At 36.4% G+C, this 23,348-nt stretch overlaps 1 protein-coding gene across 3 annotated transcripts; it reads right to left on the reverse strand.

Annotated features, from left to right (window-relative positions):
* Window positions 1–5,576: 5,576 nt before the first annotated feature.
* Window positions 5,577–15,244, reverse strand: LOC149259888 (vacuolar-sorting receptor 3-like). 3 transcript variants are annotated; one of them, XM_089419287.1, is made up of 13 exons: window positions 14,449–15,244; window positions 11,801–12,493; window positions 11,544–11,632; window positions 11,291–11,360; window positions 11,126–11,209; window positions 10,923–10,999; window positions 10,729–10,810; window positions 8,130–8,212; window positions 7,981–8,047; window positions 7,759–7,887; window positions 6,550–6,659; window positions 6,318–6,417; window positions 5,577–6,129 (listed from the first exon to the last, which is right to left on the reverse strand). In XM_089419287.1, the coding sequence occupies exons 1-12, from the start codon at window positions 14,771–14,773 to the stop codon at window positions 6,319–6,321; spliced, it is 1,908 nt and encodes a 635-aa protein (XP_089275413.1). In that variant the 5' UTR covers window positions 14,774–15,244; the 3' UTR covers window positions 5,577–6,129; window position 6,318. The 3 variants fall into 3 exon arrangements, with proteins under 3 accessions (XP_089275413.1, XP_089275421.1, XP_089275426.1); XM_089419295.1 differs by lacking the exon at window positions 7,759–7,887; XM_089419300.1 differs by lacking the exons at window positions 7,759–7,887; window positions 7,981–8,047; window positions 8,130–8,212 and having other exon boundaries at window positions 14,449–15,243.
* Between the last annotated feature and the right edge of the window lie 8,104 nt (window positions 15,245–23,348).

Below are 23,348 nucleotides of genomic sequence, written 5' to 3' on the forward strand. Positions count from 1 at the left end.
ACACACAAGGCTTTAAAAAGTTGGGAACATAGAAATTCCTGCCCTGGGTGAATATTGATGGATAGTCTCTTTAAGTGTTTTTTATGTTATGCAAATATCTTGTCATCTTAAGAGATTTTTTTGCAGATATATAAGACAAGCCAACTTAGAATAGTAGTATGTAGTCAGAAAATAAGAAACTCCAATCTTTCTTGAACATTTCTAAGTTTAGAGGACAAATATTTTGTGAGAGATGTAAAAGGTTCTGTTGTTCAAACCAAATTGAATTTATACAAAATCCATGACCATTTCTTTATTTTTTTTAAATGTATAAAAGTATATATAATAATGATTATTTTAATAAAAAGTTTTTATATGTAATAAGTGAGAATGAATGTGTGTGAGAGATTTGATTGTGAAATTAAATTTAAATTATTTGAAAGAGAATAAGAAGTTTTGTTTCTAGCTTATCATTATATTATATATTTCTCTCGTGTATCTAAATTTTATATTCTAAGATTGTGATAAATAAGCATACATGAAGTATGTTAAATATGGGAATAGGGACAATAACTCTTTAATTACATAAGCCCTCGGGGTTAGCTCAATTGGTCAAGTTCTTGTTGCTAAGTACCTCACTAATTGGGAGGTCATAAGGCTAATTCTCCTCAACGCCCTTGAGGTTAGGCTCTGCTAATTTGGACAATGGGATGTGATCCCTTCAAGTTGATTTGCCCAGATTTTCCACGAAAAAACAAAACAAAACAAAACAAAAACTCTTTATTATAGATATCTCACTCATTGCCAATGTGGATCCACTATAAGGATGATGCACAAGTATGTGTACATTTAAGTCATATAGGTGCTCATTAAAGTCATAACACTTTAACATCATTTGTTGTACAAGATAGTGTATTTTCTAATTCAACTATATAGTGATTTGACACCAACATTTCCATTTAGCCACAAATACAACCTTAATGGTAGTTAAGCATACACCATCAACAACACAAGAGGGAATATGCAAAGGTTGACTTGGAACAAGTTGTACTTATAAGTCGTATTCTATCTGTAAAAGACTAATTAGGCAAAATAAGACATTAGTGAATTGGCAAAAAGATGTCCCATCGTTGACATGGTTTTTTAAGTGGCTAGCCAATGGTTTTTGAATCCATGGGTTGACCCAACCGACTCCTCTATAAACGTGGATTTATTGTCATTGATGTACCATCTTCATTTTGGATTACATGGACCTTTCTATTTGAAGGACTCCTCTATAAACGTGGATTTATTGTCATTGATGTACCATCTTTATTTTGGATTACATGGACCTTTCTATTTGAAGGAAATCATGGAGTGTATCCTTCACTAAGGATAATTATATCACAAAATTCTACCTTATGGATACTTCAGGTATTGAAGCACATTGCCACAAGTTTCTAAACTCTTTGTTTATGCATTCCAGGTATTGAAGCACATTGCCACAAGTTTCTAAACTCTTTGTTTATGCAAATACCTTTGATATATGATATATAGTCATCCTATATTTTTAATATACTTGAGGTGTATTTCTATTGTCTATCAACTTGATTTTGGATTAGATGGACTCTTCCAATTGAAGAAAATTATGGATTGTACCTTTCCTCAAGGATAATTGCACCGTGTAATTATAAGTTTTCCCCAATATCTTCCTCCACTCTCACCCAATAGCTACAGAACCATAGTAGCTTAACTCCATTCTACCCAATAGCTACAGAACCATAGTAGCTTAACTCCATTATAGGATGTTTGAAAATCTGCCAGATTTTGAAGAATGTTGATCATTGCACCTTACGTAATTCGCTATGCAATATTTCTTTTATCACGTCTAGGTTCATTCGTATTGCTAACATCCTATTTTAAACACACAAGGGTCATGTCTGCATCAACTCACCAAACAAAAGAAAAGTTCTCGTCAATCGCATCATGGTACATTTACTAAGCATGTAAATCACTAGCACCTCCACACTCGGAAGCAACAACATTACTTTTATTCCGTACATATTTCTAACAGAGTTCAACACTGCAGTCCTTTAATACTTTGGATTTCAACATGCAACACTAATCATTGTGGTTTTCCCTACATCCATCGCTCAAGTACTTCTGCCTGCATCCAGCAGGAGAACTACTTTTGCATCAATAGAGGAAAGATGGAAACAAACAGTGCACATCAAGGACTTCGTAATAAAGTTGATGCAAGAAGATTGCACAGAGTTCAACTATGTCCGTTTGGTTTCGAGCACGATAAAACATAAACAAAGGTAAAGAGCAAGGTTCATAACATTACATATCATAAAGACTGAGTAGCTAATATAAATATTCTTTCGGATTAAATCATTTTTATTTTTTCATACTAAGTTGTGCTTACAGGAGGTCAACACACATGGATGGAAGAACAATTTGACTAAACATTGGATGCTGTCACTACAAATGTGCAAAACTTAGTCAAGCCTAGATACCACATGAGCAGTATAACCCCACAATTTGCTTCTACCCCGAACCCCTCCCCATGAAATTTGATCCTGAGACTTAATGGGGACTATACCCCACATACACAAACTAATCTATACCACATCCTAAACAAAGCTTCACACTAATGTAAAAACTTATTACCTTTCCCACAGACTCTTCCAAATTCAACACAATTTCTTGATTAGGAAGTTCATCAGCGATGCAAAAGCTCTTACCTAAATGAGAAATGTTTTCCCATGCTTCCCTCCATAAACCATTGTTTCCTTGCCTACTTGCTTTCTTTCCTTGGCTGCATGAAGCTCAAAGATGCAACGCTTCCTTCTATAAACCATTTGTTTCCTTGCCTACTTGCTTCTTTCCTATGAGGCTAAGATGCAACACTGAGATTAGGGAAGTTAATAGGGAATCAATTTATGAGTACCTTCCCCAACCAATAGAAGACACGCCCCCCTCCCTTGGTATATCTCAGTCTGTGTTTTTTAAATCATTTTTGCAGTAATAGCTTTTATTTTCTACGATTTTATTCATGGGGCATGAGTGCGCTTCTCACAAGCCAAGTACATCAATTATTCTCCGCCACCTTATAGATGGGCCTGCTGGAGGAACTAAAATTAACCGTTTGCCTAGTAGAGGTAATTAGAACATTTCAGCCAAGTTTGCAACAGCATGTAAGAAACTCGTAGTAGTAACTTTCCCTTGGTCCTTTTCCAGGGAAAATTTCAGTTTACAAGGTTATGTGCAAAGACGATATGTATTAAATGAACACTATCAATTTCTTCCAACAGATTATATTTCCAAATCTTTAAATGAATGTAATCAAATTTCGAACAGGAGAGCGAAAAATATGGTCACGATTCACGAACAGCATCTATACCAGAAATAGGTCACGATTCACGAACAGCATCTATAACAGAAATAGCTACTCATACTCGCTGACTCCAAATCTTTAAATGAATGTACTGAAATTTTGAATAGGAGACCGAAAAATATGGTCACGAACAGCATCTATACCAGAAATAGCTATTCATACTTGCTGACTCATGAGCTTGGCTTGTATCAGGCAGCAAGAGTTTTTCTGCCTTGCACTCTGTTATCAAAAGTGTCCCTTGATAAGATGCCCTTCATTGACTTTTCACCTTAGCCTGACATCCAGCGAAAGGAAGGACGGACGAAGTATTTTGGCACTGTTTCTTGGGTGAATATACCTCGCACATGTGGCATAAACCCTGTGTCCCTTGATAAGATGCCCTTCATTGACTTGTACTCACATCCAGCGAAAGGAAGGACGGAAGAAGTATTTTGGCACGCCCTTCATTGACTTGTACTCACATCCAGCGAAAGGAAGGACGGAAGAAGTATTTTGGCACTGTTTCTTGGGGGAATTTACCTAGCACATGTGGTAGAAACTAGGGTTTCTGCAGGTTGACATCAGCACATATAAAAGTCACATGAAGGGCCTCTCTACCATCAGTTTTGCTTGCCGGAGTTACAAGTGACAGCTCTCAAGATCAGCGAAGGAGCTTGCCGGAGTTATAAGTGAAAGCTCTCAAGATCAGCGATTTCACTCTCAAGATCAGCGAAGGAGAGATATACCAAGAAAGACCATATCTCAGTCTGTGTCTATACAGTGATTTCAGGCAGCCGAAGTTGCAGACCTATGAGGAAGGCCGAAATCTTCAGGGTAACCGAAAGGTGCAGTTCAAGAAGAAGCTTTGACTAGTATTGAATTTGTCAAGAAGAAGAAAGGAAAACGGATGTGTGTCTTGGTCTTGGAGTGGCAAATAGGTCAAAGGTCTTGGTCTTGGTCAATTGAAGTCTCTACAAGAGAGAAGAATTTGTTTGGGTTTTCCTCTCATGTGGGAAAGGCTTTGGCCCTTGTTGATGCCCTATATTCTGTGTCTCTTGTCTCTTTATGGTTTATGCATTGGTAGCTGTTTGATGAAGAATAACACTATACTAACATAAGTAAAAGAAGATTCTAATCTAAGAAGTGAAAAGCATTCACAAGCAGTTATCTAAATAAGAGAAATCACTTAACTTTGATGCCCAAGGTTTCTCAACATGGTCACGATTAATCCAAAGTTCTCTATGAAAATCCCCAAAAATTGACAGTGTCAGAAAAAATCTAAAAATGTGTATTCTTTATAATGTTGAACTTGCCTAGTTTATCCTGATCCAACATAAAGTCACTTTTCTTCTGCCGTGTTTATGAATTCCATCTGTTGTGACTTGAGCTATTCAGTTTAATTTGAAGGAGCTGAAAACAACCCTCACCTTGCTTTGAGTCAATATAGATATTCCATCATCGTCGTGTTGTTCTTCTGCCAAAAAACACTAGCACTACTATTCAATATCCACACAAATCTGTAAAATATACTTATCCAACATATATAGAAATAATTATAAGCAGCCTTTGACAAGATCTATCATTTTGGTGGGGCTTTTACACTCAATTCTGACCTGGACCTGGGATCTTTGGTGGATAACTCTTAAAAAAATTAGCATCAACCATAATTATCGTACGCCATTCCCACGTAACTTGTGTACTTGACAATGAATGTCGTACTCTCAAAACTTGCATAATACCGTTTCCTTTGCCCATAGCCAAAATTTTCACACATAGCCAAAGCTTTCAGGAGTACAGCTTGTAGAGACTTGTCAAGATATGCCAAATTCCTTAAAAATGACTCAAGATACTGTCATGGGTAAATTACAGAATTGTCACAGAAAATAATCCAGGAGATGACTGTAAGAAATTGGGATAACTGTGGGCAGCAAAGAATTACAACACCATTGCTGATACTCAAGATACAACTGTCATTATGCATATATTTGGTTATTTTGACCATGACTACAAGATCCCAACTTGAGCATTTGGTGGTAAATGTATTTTTCCATTGCCATCTCAACCAAATAGAAAATAAAACACGGGGCCTCAAAATATGGAACTTAGATGAGGAAATACTATCTTGTGAATCAGCATCATAGCAACCATTACAACACAATGAGTGCTCAAACATAAATGGTACAATTCTAAATTTCAGATAATTGAAATAATCATACCAACCAAGAACTGCACAAAAACATGCAAAAGATGGAGATCCTAGATTGACATCGTGTAAGATGTAAACCTTCAACATGTTTATTCTCCAATAATTTTTAAAGATTTCTAGATAAAGAGACCATCTTTAAGACTATGTAGTTAAAGGAAGTGACTAAACAATACTCAGAAACATGGCAGTGTTAGCCTTCAAGTAGACTTTCTACTCAATAGCTCTATCAGCAACCTCCTTTAATAAATCATTTTCAGATACTGCAAAACTGTAATGTTGGAACTTTGAAGACTAACTGGAGTTACAACAAGATAACCAAGTCATCTGTCTGTCAAGAAACCATATCAACCAAGTAAAGACCTGAAACTGAAGTGCTAATATCTAATCCTCTTCCCAACTCTTAATATACAGTCTGAATGTGGGTACAATGTTCATGAATGAGGAGCTTCCCAAAGGATGTCTTTGAACTGTAAGAACATTATAATTTGCACAGCTTTTGTAAGATCAAGCAGAGAACTTCTAATATGTACTCACAATAGCCACGAACATGAAGAGTCATTACACAGGAGTCTCGACTCTCTAGAATCTGCAGAGAGTTAACACCAAATCAAGATTCAAACTGTCTGTCAAGTTAGCACCCAAGCAAATTCAGAACCATTTACAGCTTGTTTGAATGAAGAAAATTGCCAAATATTACTGTATCAAAACAGTCAAGGAAAGAGAAATAAACTGTCTGATTTAATTTTAATAAAGAGTAGGTGAAAGGTACTGTACTTTATAATGTCTCATTATTAACATGGTTAGGAATCTCTCCTTGGCTGTCGAGAGGCATGTATTGTGCCATGATGGCCCTGATCTCAGAGTCCATGTACGACTGAAGGAAGAGGACAAGCAACATAAGTATTTGAGTCACCATACCATGCATATGTTAAATATCAAGTAAATAAGGCAAGTTATTTCCCAAAAAACAATGACCACACTAGAATTTTAACAACTGATGACTTACTCTTAGTCTGTATTTGTAAACTACATAAGCTCCAGCAGCAGCAGCAGCCAAACCTAATAATACAACCCATACAGCAGCCCAGCCAACCTTTCCCTCTTCAGCCTTTTTACCTGCACAACAAAACCATGACAATCAGACTTTAATTCATGCCATAAGAGTCATACTAAGTTACCAGGAAACGGAAACAAATACAGATCCGGATTCAGATACGGATACAGATCCACCAGATTTTTGAAAAGCTAGGATCCGAATACAGTGGGAAATGCCATGTACAAAAAAAAGTTAAAAATCAAAACCTTTCATTAATCACAACATTAGAGTAATCTATAAATTTGAAGGCTGAAATCATAATGCATCATTCTTTATACAAAAAGGATAATTGTAAGTACAAAATTTACTGTCTCATCAATGATTACTTCATTGATATGATGATGTAGAGTAGGTCAAACATGTCCAAAAATGAGATTACATGCTCAACATTTGAATCTTTCAACTCTACATCATGATCCACCTGAAATCTTCACTGAAATTTGCCTTCAAATCTAAAAATCCCATCTAGTTACAATGTTTAATGAATATTGTACACTGTTTGAGAACATGCTATAGTCTATCATATTTTTATAAGAGAACTCTTCACCTAGAGTTGGATGAGAATGATCTGATTAAATTATTAATGGCATAGCCATCCTTGTTCACTATACATTATTATCTATGCATTGTCTCAAAGCTCTGATGTTAGCATTTTCAAAAAAATAAAATTAAAATTTTCATGTGTTAGACATTTCCCGCTAGCAGTATCATGTGCTATACAGCCTATGGGTAATTAATACTTATTTATACAACCTACAGATTACTAATAAGTAATCAAACTTAAAATCTAAATCGAATATTTGCTTTTTAGGGTTTCAAACAGGTGGCAAATATCCTTAAAAATAAAAATAAAAAACAAACCAAAAACTCTAATGCTATTTGCTTGGGATCCAGCATGTGACAGCTAGCTGGCACAGGATCTGTTTCACTAGCATGGGCTCCATTTCCAGGTTTGAAGGATCTGTTTACGTGGTGGATCATACATGGATCTGGGTGGATCCATATCCGTATCCAAAACACAGATTCACATATCCAGCATCAAGACCCAGTGGCTCCGGTAACATAGCAGTCATATGAATAGATTGTTAAACATAGGATGCAGATGACTGAACTACTTACTTATGCAGGTATCATGGTCTCTAATATACAGAAGGTCACCTTTGCAGCTACAATCATAGCTGCCCCATGTATTTTTGCAACTGCACTCTGAGCACTGGCAAGCTACCTTTTCTTTGCATTCATTTATATCTGAGCCGCAAGTTATTAAAACAAAAAGAGAATTAGTAATTGCACTAACAAAATTTGTTTTCATCACTTGGCGAGGTATCTGCCTCAACATACCTTCACACTTATCAACACCATCTCCCCTAAATCCAGGAGGACACTTGCATCCACTTGTCTGTGTGTCCTGTAGTAGTGGAAAGAGTAAATATTATTTTCCATTGAAGTCTATATGGTTAACTTCCAGTTGAGTAGGATAAGAGCTCTACCAGACAAGCAGAGAACATCTGTCCATCCTGGGTACTATGCCAGCAACCCCCATTATTGATTTTGCACCGTCCTGGCCCGGCAGCTGGTCAAATAGTTATTTGGGAAAAATATTAGATCATTAAAGCATCTCACTCGAAATGGTTATTAGGCAAAAGTAACTAGACACATTACCTGATAACAACAACTAAAGATGATGGAAAAATGATAATTCTCTCGAGCTGAATGAAGGGGAAGGTGAAGAAATGCTTTTAATGTTACAACTTAGCACTGAAGAGACAGATTGATATGTGCTTCACATAAGCTTCAGTAAGAGCACTAACATGTCCTACCACATTGGCTTGTGCTTCACAATCTAATTTTGGCCCTTGTGACCACAAGAACAGCATTTTAACCAGCCAAATTTATTGAAGATAGGATATCTACCTGAGGGTGAACACTACAGAAAGGCTGGGTCTAAATTAGTCACTGCATTCAGTGATTTCAAGCTTGAAATTTGAAATTTGCAGACCTTCAACTCTAAACAAATGTCAAGTTGAACTTTATGCCTAAGTTATTCAAATTCAATTTTTAATAGAAGTAAAAAATCTAATTCAAAAAACCAAACCTACATCCCTAAATTTGTAACAAAATAGTCTTTTTTGAAATATATATATTAAATGCCAGAATGTAATTTTATTATATCTTTATTAATTTTGAAAATTTTATATGTTAGAGTTTCTAAAATTTAATGCTGAATTTATTACATGTTTTTCACTGCAAACTTCTGATCTGAACTCAAACAAAAACTCAAACCATGTGATATAGGGACCTAATGCATTTGCATTATAGTTAACTTAATGCATAAAAGCTCGCATAACCCTTAACCAACGGAAACATGTAAATGAAGAAAAAATTGCTGAAGATATTTAACAATTTATGTCAGTATTAGTTAATTGGAATCATGTGGTTGAATGCCAAGAATAAAATAATACTTCTTGGAATCCCAATGCAAGCTAAAAAAACTACAGATCCACAAATATAGACATTAAGTCATCTTGCTCAAACCATGTTAAACATATTTGAACCATTAGTATTGGGATTATTGGAAAACAGCAACTAATCTGTTATAAGGAGAAACAGCAAAGAAACGTGATAATCAAGCATACAAGGTGTCTCAGACAGAACCTACAGATCTACAAATACGGCCATTTTATGTCATCTTGCTCAGACCCTGTTTACCACATTCTAACACTCCTCACTATTAGGATTAATGGAAGAAGCGAACTAAGCTGTTATAGAGAGGCAGAAAAGAAGCAAGATAAACAAGCATGTGGACAAATAAGAGAAAAAAAAACTACAGAAAAATTTCATCGCAAACAGGTAACAGAGGGAGCATACAAAGATACTCAAAAAAGCAATTGATGCATAAATTTGAAAAGAAAAGTCATCCACCCCATCCATAAGAAAAGCACCTATTTAGAATTGCACACCTTATTTCATGTATAAGTTGCATTTTAGTTATATAGGCACTGCTTTAGAGTCACTGTCAATGTCATCAAATAAGCACATGAAATACTCACTAGTGCCTATATAGGTCAGTAGGTAATTCTCTTAGAAGAAGCAAAAACATGACTTAAAAACTTAACCCATTGATCAGCAAAATAAGTATTCAAATTTTAGTGCAACACAATTATTTTGTTATTTGGCATAAAAAGACACTCCTTCACTAAACATTTGGAAATTTACTACTAAAATAAATCTTCTGGCAAAATGGGCAAGCAGGCTTCTTCTACAGAAGCTGCCACACCATTCATGGGACTCACTTTAAGAGCCCTTATTAAAGAAGCTCTGTTCAAGAAGGTCCTAGCCTTCCTTCTGCCATTGACCTTTCAGGAAACTAGCACATTGCCTAGGTAACTTTTATTTTATAGGTTGCATTAGGTTGGGGGCTCCAGACAGGATTCAGATTGCCATCATGCCACTCTACAAGAATCACAGTGCAAAATCACAAAATGAGAGGGTTCACAGAAAGCATTTTTGGCACCACTGAAATAGAACAGGGGTGTTCCCTCTCCCCTCTTCAATTTAGCTTATACACAGATCAGCATGAGGATTACCTTCAGGCAAATATAGGACCAAATTATGGTCATTGCCTTCTTTTCATATAATTATTCACAGCTTCCGATTTGCTGATGATGTACAGCCCCTACCAGAGCTTGCAGAAACAACAAGACTTCTTCTTTCATTCTTTTTGTAACAATAAAAGAACTGATAGCCAATATTGACAAAACAAGAGACATAGATGATATAAAATCAGGGAGGGCTTTGCTATGGATGGAACAATACATGACCAACTTATTCCAGTGTACTTCAGCCCTGGTTAACTGGGGAGCTATACTTTATTTCCTACTTTACCTTCAGCTTGCTCCTAGCACCAGAGACAGTAGACAGAACATGTCATCCCCAGCAGAATAGAATTTAGTCACGTAAAGGCCGCTGTCTTAGTTGGGTGGCTTTTCATCTCTTAGTTTTCTAATTATCATCTAGATTAAAATGTGAATTGTGAATTATTTGTCGTGAGACAATACTTAATAATACAAAATTTAATATAGGGTTTACCTTCACAGTTAGAATAACCATCTCCCTTAAATTGAACACCGTCTACCAAGGGACACTCACAAACCCTTCCCCGAAAAGTATCCTGCAAGATATGACAAACAGTTCATTTTCATTAAGTCATAATTTAATGGATCAAGCAACCCTGCAACAAAAACATTACACATTTATATCCTTTGATTCAGCATTCAGTGTACCTTGCAGGCAGTTATATTTGACTTCTTATCTTGCCAGCAACCACCATTATTTTTCAAACATTCATTTGTTTCCATATCTGAATTGGGAAAACAAAAATAGTTACTTCCATGGATCTAATAATGCCCTTTAAGATGCCTTATTCCTGAAAATTCAAAGTATATAGCTATGCAACTAAAATTTAACCATCCATAAAGAAACTTACCATCACTCAAGCATACAGTTGGCTCAGTAGTTTCCTGAAAGCCTGCACAAATTGCCTTCAAGACAGGCCCTTTGCCCAGTTTTCCTGCAATTATAACGTGTTAGTTTGCCATATTTTGTTCATGCATTGTTTAAGATAGAATGTATAGGAAGTAAGGATGCCAACCTCTATATTGTCTGTTGTTAATAATGAGAGTGGGCAATATGGTGACATCACCTCGTGATCCATGTCCAACCTACAAAATGCATAGCACCATTAACTTTCAACAAGTCACAGCCTCTCTACAGCATCACATCATAAATGTTTGGCACATGGACTATGCCAACAAATTTTAACAAATATGGAATAGATGATAGCTTCTATTTTTACAACTCTAAGATAAAATGGAAAGTAACAAATGGAGTAAATATAAACTAACCTGTGCATCTTGCTCTTGTTTCAAAATTGGGTTCTCTGCATCTGCATTTGGATCCCCCATGCATGTTTCTACCTTTTTGTTATCCAAACCTGGCCAAAAAAATGTGTTTTCAATGTAGCAATCAGCTGATCACAATTAACTGCACATTTAGGTATATTCTGCAAACTGATGCTCACTAAAAGCATAGTAGTTATAACTTCTAACTTATGAGTGTCGGATTGCTTTAAAATTATAGTGAATAATACAAAGGAACAAACCTAGAGACTGGATCACATTTTCTGCACATTCCTTGGTATACTTTTTCTCCTTCATTGGACATCTAATATGGAAATCAGTGACATAATCCCACCATGCCCAGGGTCTATTACTTTCATTTGCAACTTTGAAGATACACAATTGCCTCAGATTTTCAAGTACAACATCTTTACCATCATAACCCCGACTGAAATCCTGTTCTGGATCAGGTGCACAGTATCTTCCATGATTGATGCATTGAGCCTTGCATTGCTTACTTACGGTAAATGCTTGGGGACAGTACCAGGTGATATAGTGAGGAGTGAATTGTGTGTAACCACTTTTCTCAAGAATTTGGGCAGCTCCTTTAAAATTCTTTACAAATTCCAGTTGTGTATCACACTTTGACCCACATTCATCATTGCTATTTGTCCACAACTCATACTCCACGCGATCATCTGGATGAGGAACAGACTCCCTCCAGTCTAAATTAATATTAACCATGTCACCCTTGTTGATAGCCCCCTTCAGCTTGTCTCCAAACTCTTTCTCAATGAGGGCAGAAGGAATGGTGATATTCTGCAGATATTCAGCTGCCGAACTATCTTCTTCAGGAGAATCCATAGTTATCAATGGCTCTTCTCTATCATCAGAAACAAGAACAGCTGCTGCACCAGCATTCTGAGCATTCCAAACTTTCAAAGCAAAATAACAATCTGCAAAACAGCATATGACTCAATTCATCTACATCAGAGAAATTAAAAATGAGTATTGCCCAACATTAAAAGAAACCAATACATAAAGGAGACATCACAGTATCCAATATTATAGAATCACAATTGCCAAAAACATTTGGGAGTAAAAGTCTAAATACTTTAAGCATTGACGAATCTTCAAAAATGAAAAGATGTGACAAAACCCTAGCATTAAGTAAATTAATTAACTACATATTTTTTAAACAATTGAGGTGTGATCCTATGGCTGAGATTTTATCTCTCTAAACTTTTCTGCAAATAAAAATTAATAATGAACCCTCTTATCTTTAACGTCAATAATCTAAAGAATCTGCCAAATTAGAAAACACTAGAAATAACTTTTAGGTCATGAGAGCAATATACCAAATTCCAGAAACTCGCAATTTTCATTCTTACAAAAACAAATTCATTTCTCACATGACTAATATGAAAAGCCAGAAAAGCTTGCAGGTGTGGGTAAATGAAAAAGCTAACGTGCGTGGATAAAAGAAAAAGCGATCATTTAAAGTTTTGATGTACACAGTTTGGAAGCGACCTTCTCCATAGTACTCAATGTATTATAAATGATACCTAGTAAATTTCAAATGATCAGATTCATCTCAAACACATACATATACATAATGATGATCCTCTATAATTTTCATGTGACCATTTGTAAATACAAAAGAACATGTCTCTATATCTCATATAGACAAAATAGACATGAAAATGACTATATAGAATCGAATTGGCTGTATTCCCAATTATCAAAATCATGAAAAAATCATGAAAAGACAAACATTAAAGGGACATACACCTAATAAAATTTAGAAGCATGTCATGCAGCGAATGTTGTAAAACCTACTGCACCGGAAAAAAAAATCTCCTAAAAAATTAAATCATAAATTATTTTGAAGCCTGGGATTATGCGTTTCCCTTGACTTTAAAAATAGATTGTTTTCCAAGCATAGGATATACCAGCCTAAGACTTTGGATTAGTAAAAAATGCACAATTTAGGCTAAGCTGATTGAACATATTTTCAGTGCTAATTTCAGGATATTCTTCAACAGAATGCAGTCCATCTGGCTAACTTTAACAGACTGCAATTAGCTGCTCCATGGTATAGCGGTTGCCTTCATGATGATCTGGATATAGTTAAAAAACTGCATAAGTTAGGCTAAGTTGATTGAATGTATTTTCAGTGCTAATTTGAGGATAATCTTCAAAAGCTTGCAATCCATCGAGCTGGGCCAGATATAGAGGTTGCCTTCATGATGATATGGGTTCAAAGTTCAAACCCTCTCAGGAATGATCAACTGTGCTTATATGGGCCTGTGTTGAGGCGGGGCATGATCCACTGTGTCTTTTAGAACCTGTCTTAAGCCGGGTCAAGCTGAGGAGGCCAAGCACAAATCATGGGTAAATTTTTATGGCACAGATGGCCCTTGGACACGGAAGATCAGAAGAAAGGACTCCTTTGTTTGACATCCACGTTAAAGCAGAATGTGTTTACAATTTTCTCCGACCATCTAAATAATATTATGGAACAAATAATTAAAAATAACATGTGTCCGACTGTGTGCTATCACTGTCTTAATGCAGGGAGTGTTTCCAATTTTCTCCTACCAACTATTACTAATAAAGAAAAAAATTAATAATAAAATCAAAGAAACAGATTGCAGTATGAAGAGATTGTAAAAATTACCCCAATGGACCTGTCTACCTAAAGTCGCCCTTAGAAAGAATTTTGGGTAATTTGTTCCATATGGTTTAAAGCTTAAACAAAGAAACGCACCAAACCCAAAAACGACTTCATTAAATACAATCCACCGCAGGTTCGTCAAAAATTATCCAATCCTACACATTTGCAGCTCACTTCTGAAACAAAAATTTCGTATCTGATAACAACACCAGCCATAGATGACTGAAAGCTTACCTCCACGGTTAACCAGCACGACATTAGGAAGCCCTCCCGGTTTCGATTTAAACGCAATATTAAAAGTATCGAAAGTCTTACAGCCATTCTGATTCTCCTTCGGATAAACAGCCGTACCGACCATGGTTCCACCGTACTGAGGGATCCCAAAATTGCCTATAGCACTGTCATAAGTGCCCTTAATATTCTCCGGAGAGAGAACTTTCAAGCTGTTCTTCTCCACCACAAATTTCGCCATAGCCGTGGTCGTCAAAGAAATTATCACCAATAACACCGCGGCCAGACAGTAACTGTAATTCATACCCTGAAACCCTCTTCCCGCCATCTTTGGAGAAGAAATTAACAGTGAAACGTTTTAATTCACGGCTAAGAAGATTAATCCCCGCAAATCGCCAAGCAGATTATTTATAAGTAAACCCTATACATCAAAAGAAAAGTTCTCAAAAGGCCACAAATATGCATTCTGCACTAAGACCGCCAATTTAAGAAAGCGGATTGCAGATCCAATTAAAACCGACAATTGCTTGACCGGTTTTCGGGATTCAGCAGTTGTTAGCAAACTAGGAATGAATGGTACACTGTTTTCTGCGAATCGGGTATAAATCTGTTCGCTTCGACATGCTGCGTTAGTCGCAAAGCATTTCCGTGGCTCGAATTAAGCCGATTTAGCGCAGAACCAGATACAATATCCAGAGAGCTCTGGATCGTCCTAGGTTTTGTAGAGTGAGGGTTTGGATCATCCCTGGCCGGTTCAATCCCAAGCAGCAAATATTGGAATGCAATAACAACACACCTTGCGATATTATTATTTATAAACATTAACGGAACTTTCGTGGGACGGTATCTGAATTAGGGGAGAATATCTAATCCAGGTGGCCTTTAACCTCGATAAGCGTCTTTATCTTTATTAAATTTGATTAAACTCACTAAACATATTTAACATTGCTTCGGAGTTAAGGAAGCCCATGGTTAAATATATGTTTATGTGTTGATTATGTTTCATACGTTATATTGGAAAGAGATTTTATGCAAAGGAATTATTAACGTAGGATGAAATTTAATATATATATATATATATATATATTAATTTTGATGATCCTTAAAATATGGCACCGCAATCATCGGTATATTAAATAAAATTTCTATCATAGGCATATTATTAAATCAATATCACTATCACAATCATTCAAATTTTTAATTTTAAATTACAATTTAAATCTAAATAATATGTAGAGAATTTAAATTTTAAATATATATAAAATACTATATAATGCTCTCCAATAACAATGTTGATTCCCATAATTCTTATTTTTATACATGTCCCTTCGAATTATATAATAGATTATATTATTTATTTAAAATTTAGGAATTTTTTATACATTTATTTATAATTTATTAAATCTATTAATGTCATTAAACTCAAACCTAATTGCTATTCTCCAAATAAACCATCAATGACATATGCAAAATTGTAATCTAATCTTCTGTTTTAAGGTACAATCCTTTGTTGACTTTTATGTCATAGTTGTTGAAGACTTTGAGAATTAGTGACATAGATATTTTCCCCAAGACCATGGCTTAGTCTTTGTTTGTGTATTGTCCTGCATTTTATTTTTGAATTTTCTATGAGAATTTAATGACATAGATTTCTTCAAAAAGACCATGGCTTAGTCTTTGTTTGATATTGTGTTGTATTTTAATTTTTAATTTTCTTTGTTCTAATAAATGGTTATTGGGAGAAAAAGGAAATAAATAATATCAAGTTGGTTTATTTTTTATTTTAGTAATATTAAAAAAATGGAAATTAATTTACATTTTAAATAATTTTATGTTAATTTGGAATAAATAATATTTATTTTAATTTTAAATAAAGTAATATATGTTTTTTAATTTATTAGCTATTTAAGATATCAAAAAGAATTTGGATGACAAGTGTGGGTATCATCATGGATTTCAAAGAATTGGGATGACAAGTGTGGGTATCATCGTGGATTTCAAAAAGATAATAGAAATTATAATATATGGGGTTTTGGTATATAAGTGTCTTCTGCAATGTTTAGAGTGGCTACAAAATGGAAGTTTAACCACTCATAATATTAAGCAATTTAAAAATGATTATGAATCATATGATCGATATCTCTAACCTAGGGATATCCATATGGGGTGATCAAAGATAAGAAGGGGTGAGGATGGCATAGCAAGTTGGTTTATTTTTTAGTTTTAATTAAAGTAATATCAATATTTTTGGAAGTTGGTTTACATTTAAATAATTTTATGTTAATTTGGAATAAATAGTATGTATTTTAATTTTAAATATAATAATATTTTTCTCGATGGGTGAGTGATGGAGTGTATAGCATCTAAGAAGGGGTAGATGGTGTCACCTCCATCCTAGTGATAGCATGTCACATATGATGGGTGGTGACACAAAAAATCACAAAAATCAAAGTTCGGGTTAGTCCAAAGAACATTACTGAGAAACTTAGGAACACATAGGCCTTTCCACCTCCTCTAGTCACTAGATGGATGCTTCTGTCAAGCATTTTTCTAAGTCAATTTTGGTTATCAGTTTTTCAATTATAGTTTATATCTCAGCATTAGCTGGAGAACAGCCTTTGGTTTTGAATGACGTCCTAGTTACAGGGAGTCCCCCTGATGATACTGTAGCCCATCGGTTATGTACTTCAGGCCAACTAATACGAAGGCCTTGGTTTCGTGAGTTAGACAAACCTTTGTATCACTCTAGGCCATATTTTTGAAACTAATTATGCATAATAAGAAACGCCCACTTACAAAAAAAAATAATATCTATCTTTGAATTTATTAGATATTCAAGATATCAAAATAATTGGGATGACAAGTGTGGGTATCATCATGGATTTCAAAGAGATAATAGGAAATTATAATGCATGGGGTTTTGGCATCACTTCAAACAATAGGACAAAACTCTACACCTTGTGGCAACGGTTTAGAGTGGTTATAAAATGGAGGTTCAATCACTCATAATATTAGGCAAGTTTCAAAATAATTATCAATCGTATGATCAATATATCTAAGCCTAAGGATATCCATATGGGGTGATAAGAATAGGAAGGGGTGAGGGTGGCATAGCCATTGTCACCTTAAGTATTAATTAACGGTGATGTGGCCACAACCCTCCCTCATGGCTAAAATGTGGAGTAAGTTTGTCCTACCAATCATTCAAACAACAATGAATTATTGAACGGGTTGGTCATTTCTCACATGCAGCATTGGATTTGGTGGATTGAGTTTTGGATTTGGGAAGTTTCTCAATGTTCTTTTGTGTTGGTTCATGATGGTGCTCTACATTTTAGTTTGGTTATGTTAGTAGGTTTTTGGCCTTGGAAATCATTTTCTCCCCTCAATTTTTCTTGGGCCCGGCTTGGGAAGCTTGCCTCTTTGTTAGTGAGTTGGTTGTCTAGTGTAGTCATGCTTTGCTCAGTACCTTTCTGGGAAAGGACCAACCCCTCTTATCTTGTGTCTTTACACTCATCCATTGGTTTCAATTCTCATTTACTTCTTCTCATCTTGTGATAAGATAGATTGAGCAAGGAAGAGACACAACTTTCATTGTATACTAGAGAGCTTTAGAGTGGGTCCAAGTTTTAGTTATCTCGAGTAATTGGTTGACGCTTAAATATTGTTATTGGTTGTCTCCGGGAATTGGTCGATATGGCTCTAGGTATTGGTTCTCTCCAATAATAGGTGTGGACTTCTATTCTGGTGGATGGTTGAAAACATGATGTTAGGTAAGGTTGACTCAGGGATAGAGTCAAAGTTGACTGAGTTAACAAAAGTGGTTTTGGGCCCATGGTTTTTTGGTTTCCCATGGTAATTTACATGTGGAATTCATGTAATAGATCCTTTGAAAGGTTGGGAGGAATTCATTGTAATGAGGCCATGGATTTATTTTCCTCCCTGTCGTGTTTTGCTCATTGTTACTGCATTCAACGACCCTGTTGTTGGCACTATAGTTTTTATGATTGCAACTAGTTGGTGTTGGTATTGTTTTCATGGTTGCATCTAGATTGTGTTGGCATTGATGTAAACCTTATGATAGTCTACATGATGGATTGATGTCGACCTTGTGATACCATGTGTTTTGTATGCAGAGAGGAGTTGGAGAAGGATTTACAGGTGTCTGAGGTGTTTGTGCTCCATGTTGATGAGTTTGCCAAACAAGGTCTTCATGTTCATGTTCGTGACTTGTTACATAGGTGCTTAGCCTAGTTGATCACTTGATGTCCTAGTCTATTCGATCTGCTTGTAGAGGTGCTACAGTGTTGTGCAATGATGTTGAAGGTGTGCAGGTGTTTAAGGAAGAGAAAATGACTTGTTGGTATTGAAGTCAACAAGTTTGGAGGCCTTGACATGTTAATCAATGAACAGGGTTGGAGGCTTTGATGTAATGTTTTAGAGGCCTTACTTGAGCTTACAGAGGATCTATAGGATTGAGAGATGCTTGGAGAAGAAGAGGATCAATTTTTAGAAGTTTGGAGCCAAACTAGAGTTGAAAACTTGAGCTATGAGGGGCATACATAGGTCTTGTGAAGGAAACATGAGTACATATGCAGGTCTTGTGAAGGAAACTCGTGTATACATCCTAGAAGTGAAAATTGTTATGCATTCCTCATGCACATCAAAAGAAATTAGACTTGGTAATTAAGTGAATAAGTTCACAAATGGTTGAAAAAAACTTCCAATGGGTGTGAATGCATCAAATGCACAAGTAGTGATGGTTATGGGTTGATTTCGTCAAATTTGTGCACCTTTGATCTTAGTCCAGATGTGAAATTCTCCCAACACATTAAATATATCTCATTTTGGATCTGAGGAATGGTTAGCTAAAATAATTGAGAGTGAGAGAGAGTTTCAAAGAGGAAGAATGCTTCAGACATAGTTGTGAGCAAAGATACATAGTGCATGTGTGTGAATGGCAGTTGTGTGAGCAAACATGAATCCTATAGTAGAGTTCTGAAACAGAATATCAGTTATGCAGATCAAATCGATGGCAGAGGAAGAAATTGTGTCTACATGCTAATCTAATAGGCCTGGTGAAAATTTCCATGTAATAAAAGTTAATAAAGGAAAAATAATAACCACGAGTATGGGACACTTATTCCGAGTTGAATGTTGGGAAAAAACATCCTAGTGTGGGTGTTCATTTGGTTTATTATGGCTAAAGGAAAATGGAAAAGGCTTTGGAAAGGAATGAGGCATTAATTGGCATTTTATTTATGAAAATTAAGGAAATTAGGAGAAATGAAGGTGAAAGGTCAAAGGTTGCATGTGAGGAGGAAAATAATGGAAAGTTGAAGAAAATAGAGACCTCATTAATAAAAAGGCTTCTCAGGATCAGTTGGTACCTTTTTGTCAGTTCAGGTTTGGAGCTCTCTCTATTCTCTCTCTCACGCACTCTTGGACACTTAGAGTTTTCTTGGAGCACTTCAACATTGGATCAAGGAAAGCAAAGAAGGCAAGAGGAAGCAAAGATCAAGCAATGAAGAGTGGGATCAAGCAGCTACAACAGGGTTATTTTTAGGTATCAATTTGCATATGCGATTTCCTTGCTAGTTTTGGCATGCATGGTTATGCATGTGTGTTCTTGGTTCTCTTGTTGTCTTGGGAATGGGTTTTTCCTGGTGTGATAGTGTTCTTCAGCCTTGCCTTGCCATTTTTGGATAGCCATGGTGTGATGGGTGCTCATGTTTTTTTGGTTGAGTTGGATTGTCGGATGGATTCGAAACTAAGTGAGGTGGATCTCTGAAAGAAAGAACACATGGCCTAGTGACCCTGAACCGTATTGTGGATTACGGTAAAGAAGAATTTTGTGTTTCCTTGGTGGGCCTAGGAATCCTTGACCAGTAAATGGCAGGATATATGGTAAAGCCTAGAGGTGGATGCTCTCCATCAGGCCTAGGTGATGTACGGTAAATCCTAGAGGGTGGAGTCTTGGTTAGGGCGTAATGATCCAATGTGGATTACAGTAAAGCACAGATATTGGAGTCTTGGTTAAGGCCTAGTGATCCGGTGTGGATTGTGGTAAAACCTAGAGACTAGGAGATAGAAAATTCCTCACGGTGTAGGTGGAGAAACTCTGGTGGCATCAATGCTTGTTTTGGCCTAGTGATCCAGTGAGGATTGTGGTAAATTTAGGTTCTATTGATGAGGGTGAGGTGGTATAGCCTCGAGAAGCCATAGTTGAGTTTTGGTTATGTGTCCCACATTCATGGTTGGAATATGGCACGGGGGCGGTTGGTTGAAATAAAGACGCGGTTCAGCCAATCTATGGTCAGGTGGTTCGTGGAAGTCCCATACCTAGTTGGCTTTTGCATCCATTAATAAGAGTTCCTTTCCTTGGTATTTTATGAGCAAGTGTATTGGTTCATATGTGGAATTTATGGTTGATGTATCCTTATTATTTATGTTTCTTATATGTTGGTTATAAGTATGATTTATGACATTAATAATGTATGGCTTTCATCATGTTTTGATTTGTAAATGAATGAATAATGAATATATGACCTAATAGATGATAATGTAGCTAATGTGATAATGCATCAATGCTTCATAGTGATTCTCATATAAGTATGAGACCCCCATGCTTAGATCTGTTGTTATGACATGTAGATTGCATATTTGTGACATGTTTGACGAAATGCTTGTCATGGCTAGTAGGGGTCTAGTCAAGTCTTTGTTCAAATATTTGCATTTGTATCATTATCTCGATGTTACTTTTCATTCTTAAAGGTTTCATGGAGTTTTGGGCAATGGCCCAAGTCCTGGCCCTTAAAAGGTGGCACAGAATCTGAGGTCGCAGGCTAAGAACTAGCTAAAAAAGATCCCAGTCGCTTGCATGCCCTGTTGTGAGAGCCACTGGAGGGCCCCAGTCGCATGCATGCCCATGTCATGGGAGCGAATGAGGCTCTACGGCAATGAAGTGTCAATTTGTCTCAGGGGTCGATCACTTGGAAGGGTTGGTTGGCCCCTATAGGTTCGGTGACATGTACATAAGGTCATATTAGTTGTGTTGTGTTGGTTCCAATTCCCTAACTGTACATGGGGAATTGAATCAAATTTCAGTAGCCTCTCATCACATGTTTACCCCAGAGGACCAATTAACTTGGGTAAATGTGGGTGGAGGGTGTTACAAAGTGGTATCATAGCATGGTTCACCCCTTGGACTGGATGGGTAGTTTGTTGGTCGTGCATTCATGTCAGTTGAATATGTCTTCCTTATACTTGTGATCTATGCACTTGTTGTGTTTGCATGGTGTTGGTCATGGTTGTGTTTGAGTTGCCATGTGGAATTTGATGGTGTGTTGTTGCATGTGTTTATCATGAGTATAGGTCAGTTATACACACTAGTATCGTGTGTGCATGCATGTTGTACATATGTTGATTATTCATACATTGACATGGTTGTAGTTGTCATGCATGAGGTCATGATGTGTGGTTGATAGGGCCATGCATTAATAACTGGACTACGGTTAGGGTGATATCTATATGATGTTATGATTATGTTTATACATGTATTGTGCTAATTTGGTTGATCTTGCAGACGAGATATCCTCCCCGAGCTAAACTAAGGTATGTTGACTATGTTTATATTTTGGTTTAGCTAACATGGTATGTTTGGTAGGAAAGAGATCAAGATGACTAGCAAGATGGTAGACTACAATTCACGAGACTCTCCCTATGGATCAAATGAGCAGCGTGGTGTTGGGCACTCTTCTGACTTAGCAGACACGTTGAGAAGCTCAAAAGAAGAATTAAGAAGTTTCAAGGAAGATAATGACAGAATCATGCAGGCACAGGAGAAACAAGCAGAAGTCAATGCAGTAATCCTTCAGAGTTTGTCAGAATTGCAGAGACATGGACCACTTTGGATCAACCATGGATAGGAGGACATAACTAATGGGGAATATGGCAATAGATCTCGTGGTGGGCAAAGGTCGAATAGGGATGACACGATTAGAGATGGCAGGTTCTTGGATACTTTGGATCGAAAGATGTGATTGACAGAGGTACTATTCTAGTTCTGGTTCCGACAGGCACTTTGATCGTCATTGTTATCATCCTTACAGGAGGAGTGATGGGGGATATTTTTCAGATGAGTTTAAGAAAGCTAAGCCACTTACTTTTAATGAAGATTTGAAGAAGTTGGAGGATGCATAGGCTTGGTTACTTGGGTTGAAGAAGTTATTTGAACTACATGATTACTCAGAAAACATGAAGGCCAGAATAATGACATTTAATCTTAAAGGTAAAGCGGATATCTGGTGGGAAGAAGTAAGGTGGGTTAGAGACATTAGGACGGAGAAGTTGAGTTGGCATGAATTCAAAAGACTTTTTAGGAAGAAGTAATTGTCAGAAAGGAACCACGACAGTAAGGTCAAATAATTTTATGAGCTAAAGATGGGATTGATAATAGATGAGGAGTATACGACTAAGTTCTTGGAGCTATTGAAGTATCTACCATATCTTAATGATGAGAAGACTAAAGTTTGGAGATTTGTTAGTGGATTTCCATTAGCTTTTAGAGATCGGTTTGAGTATGATGAGCCTCGACTACTTAAGGAAGTTATTGGGAACTTAAACCATTGATATGAGCAGTCAAAGCGTAAGAACAAATCTCAACAAGGATGGAAAGGGAAAGATAAAGGTAAAGGTAAATGGCAGTTGCAAAGAACAAGGCATCAGAATGCAGAAGAGAAAGAAAATGGTGCACCATATAATAATTTCAACGTAGATATATAGGGACATGGGCCACAACAACAGAATAGAAGTGATGGTACAGGATGGTTGGAGTATTGGACGTGTGGTAAGTAAAATCTTAAGAGAGAATGTCAGCAGAATTAGGATGGTAGGCCTTAGAT

This window comes from Pinus tabuliformis, chromosome 6, assembly GCF_031772625.1.
Source record: "Pinus tabuliformis cultivar Carrire ecotype Pingquan chromosome 6, CPIR1, whole genome shotgun sequence".
In the NCBI taxonomy this organism is placed as follows: domain Eukaryota; kingdom Viridiplantae; phylum Streptophyta; class Pinopsida; order Pinales; family Pinaceae; genus Pinus; species Pinus tabuliformis.

Excerpts from the sequence above, each read along its gene's own strand:
- LOC149259888 (XM_089419287.1), bottom strand. The coding sequence starts at position 14,773 with ATGGCGGGAAGAGGGTTTCAGGGTATGAATTACAGTTACTGTCTGGCC. Across the intron at positions 11,000-11,125 it reads AACTGTATGCTTGAGTGATG|ATATGGAAACAAATGAATGT; the intron begins GTAAGTTTCTTT and ends TTCCCAATTCAG. Across the intron at positions 8,213-10,728 it reads TGGTTATTCTAACTGTGAAG|CTGCCGGGCCAGGACGGTGC; the intron begins GTAAACCCTATA and ends CTATTTGACCAG.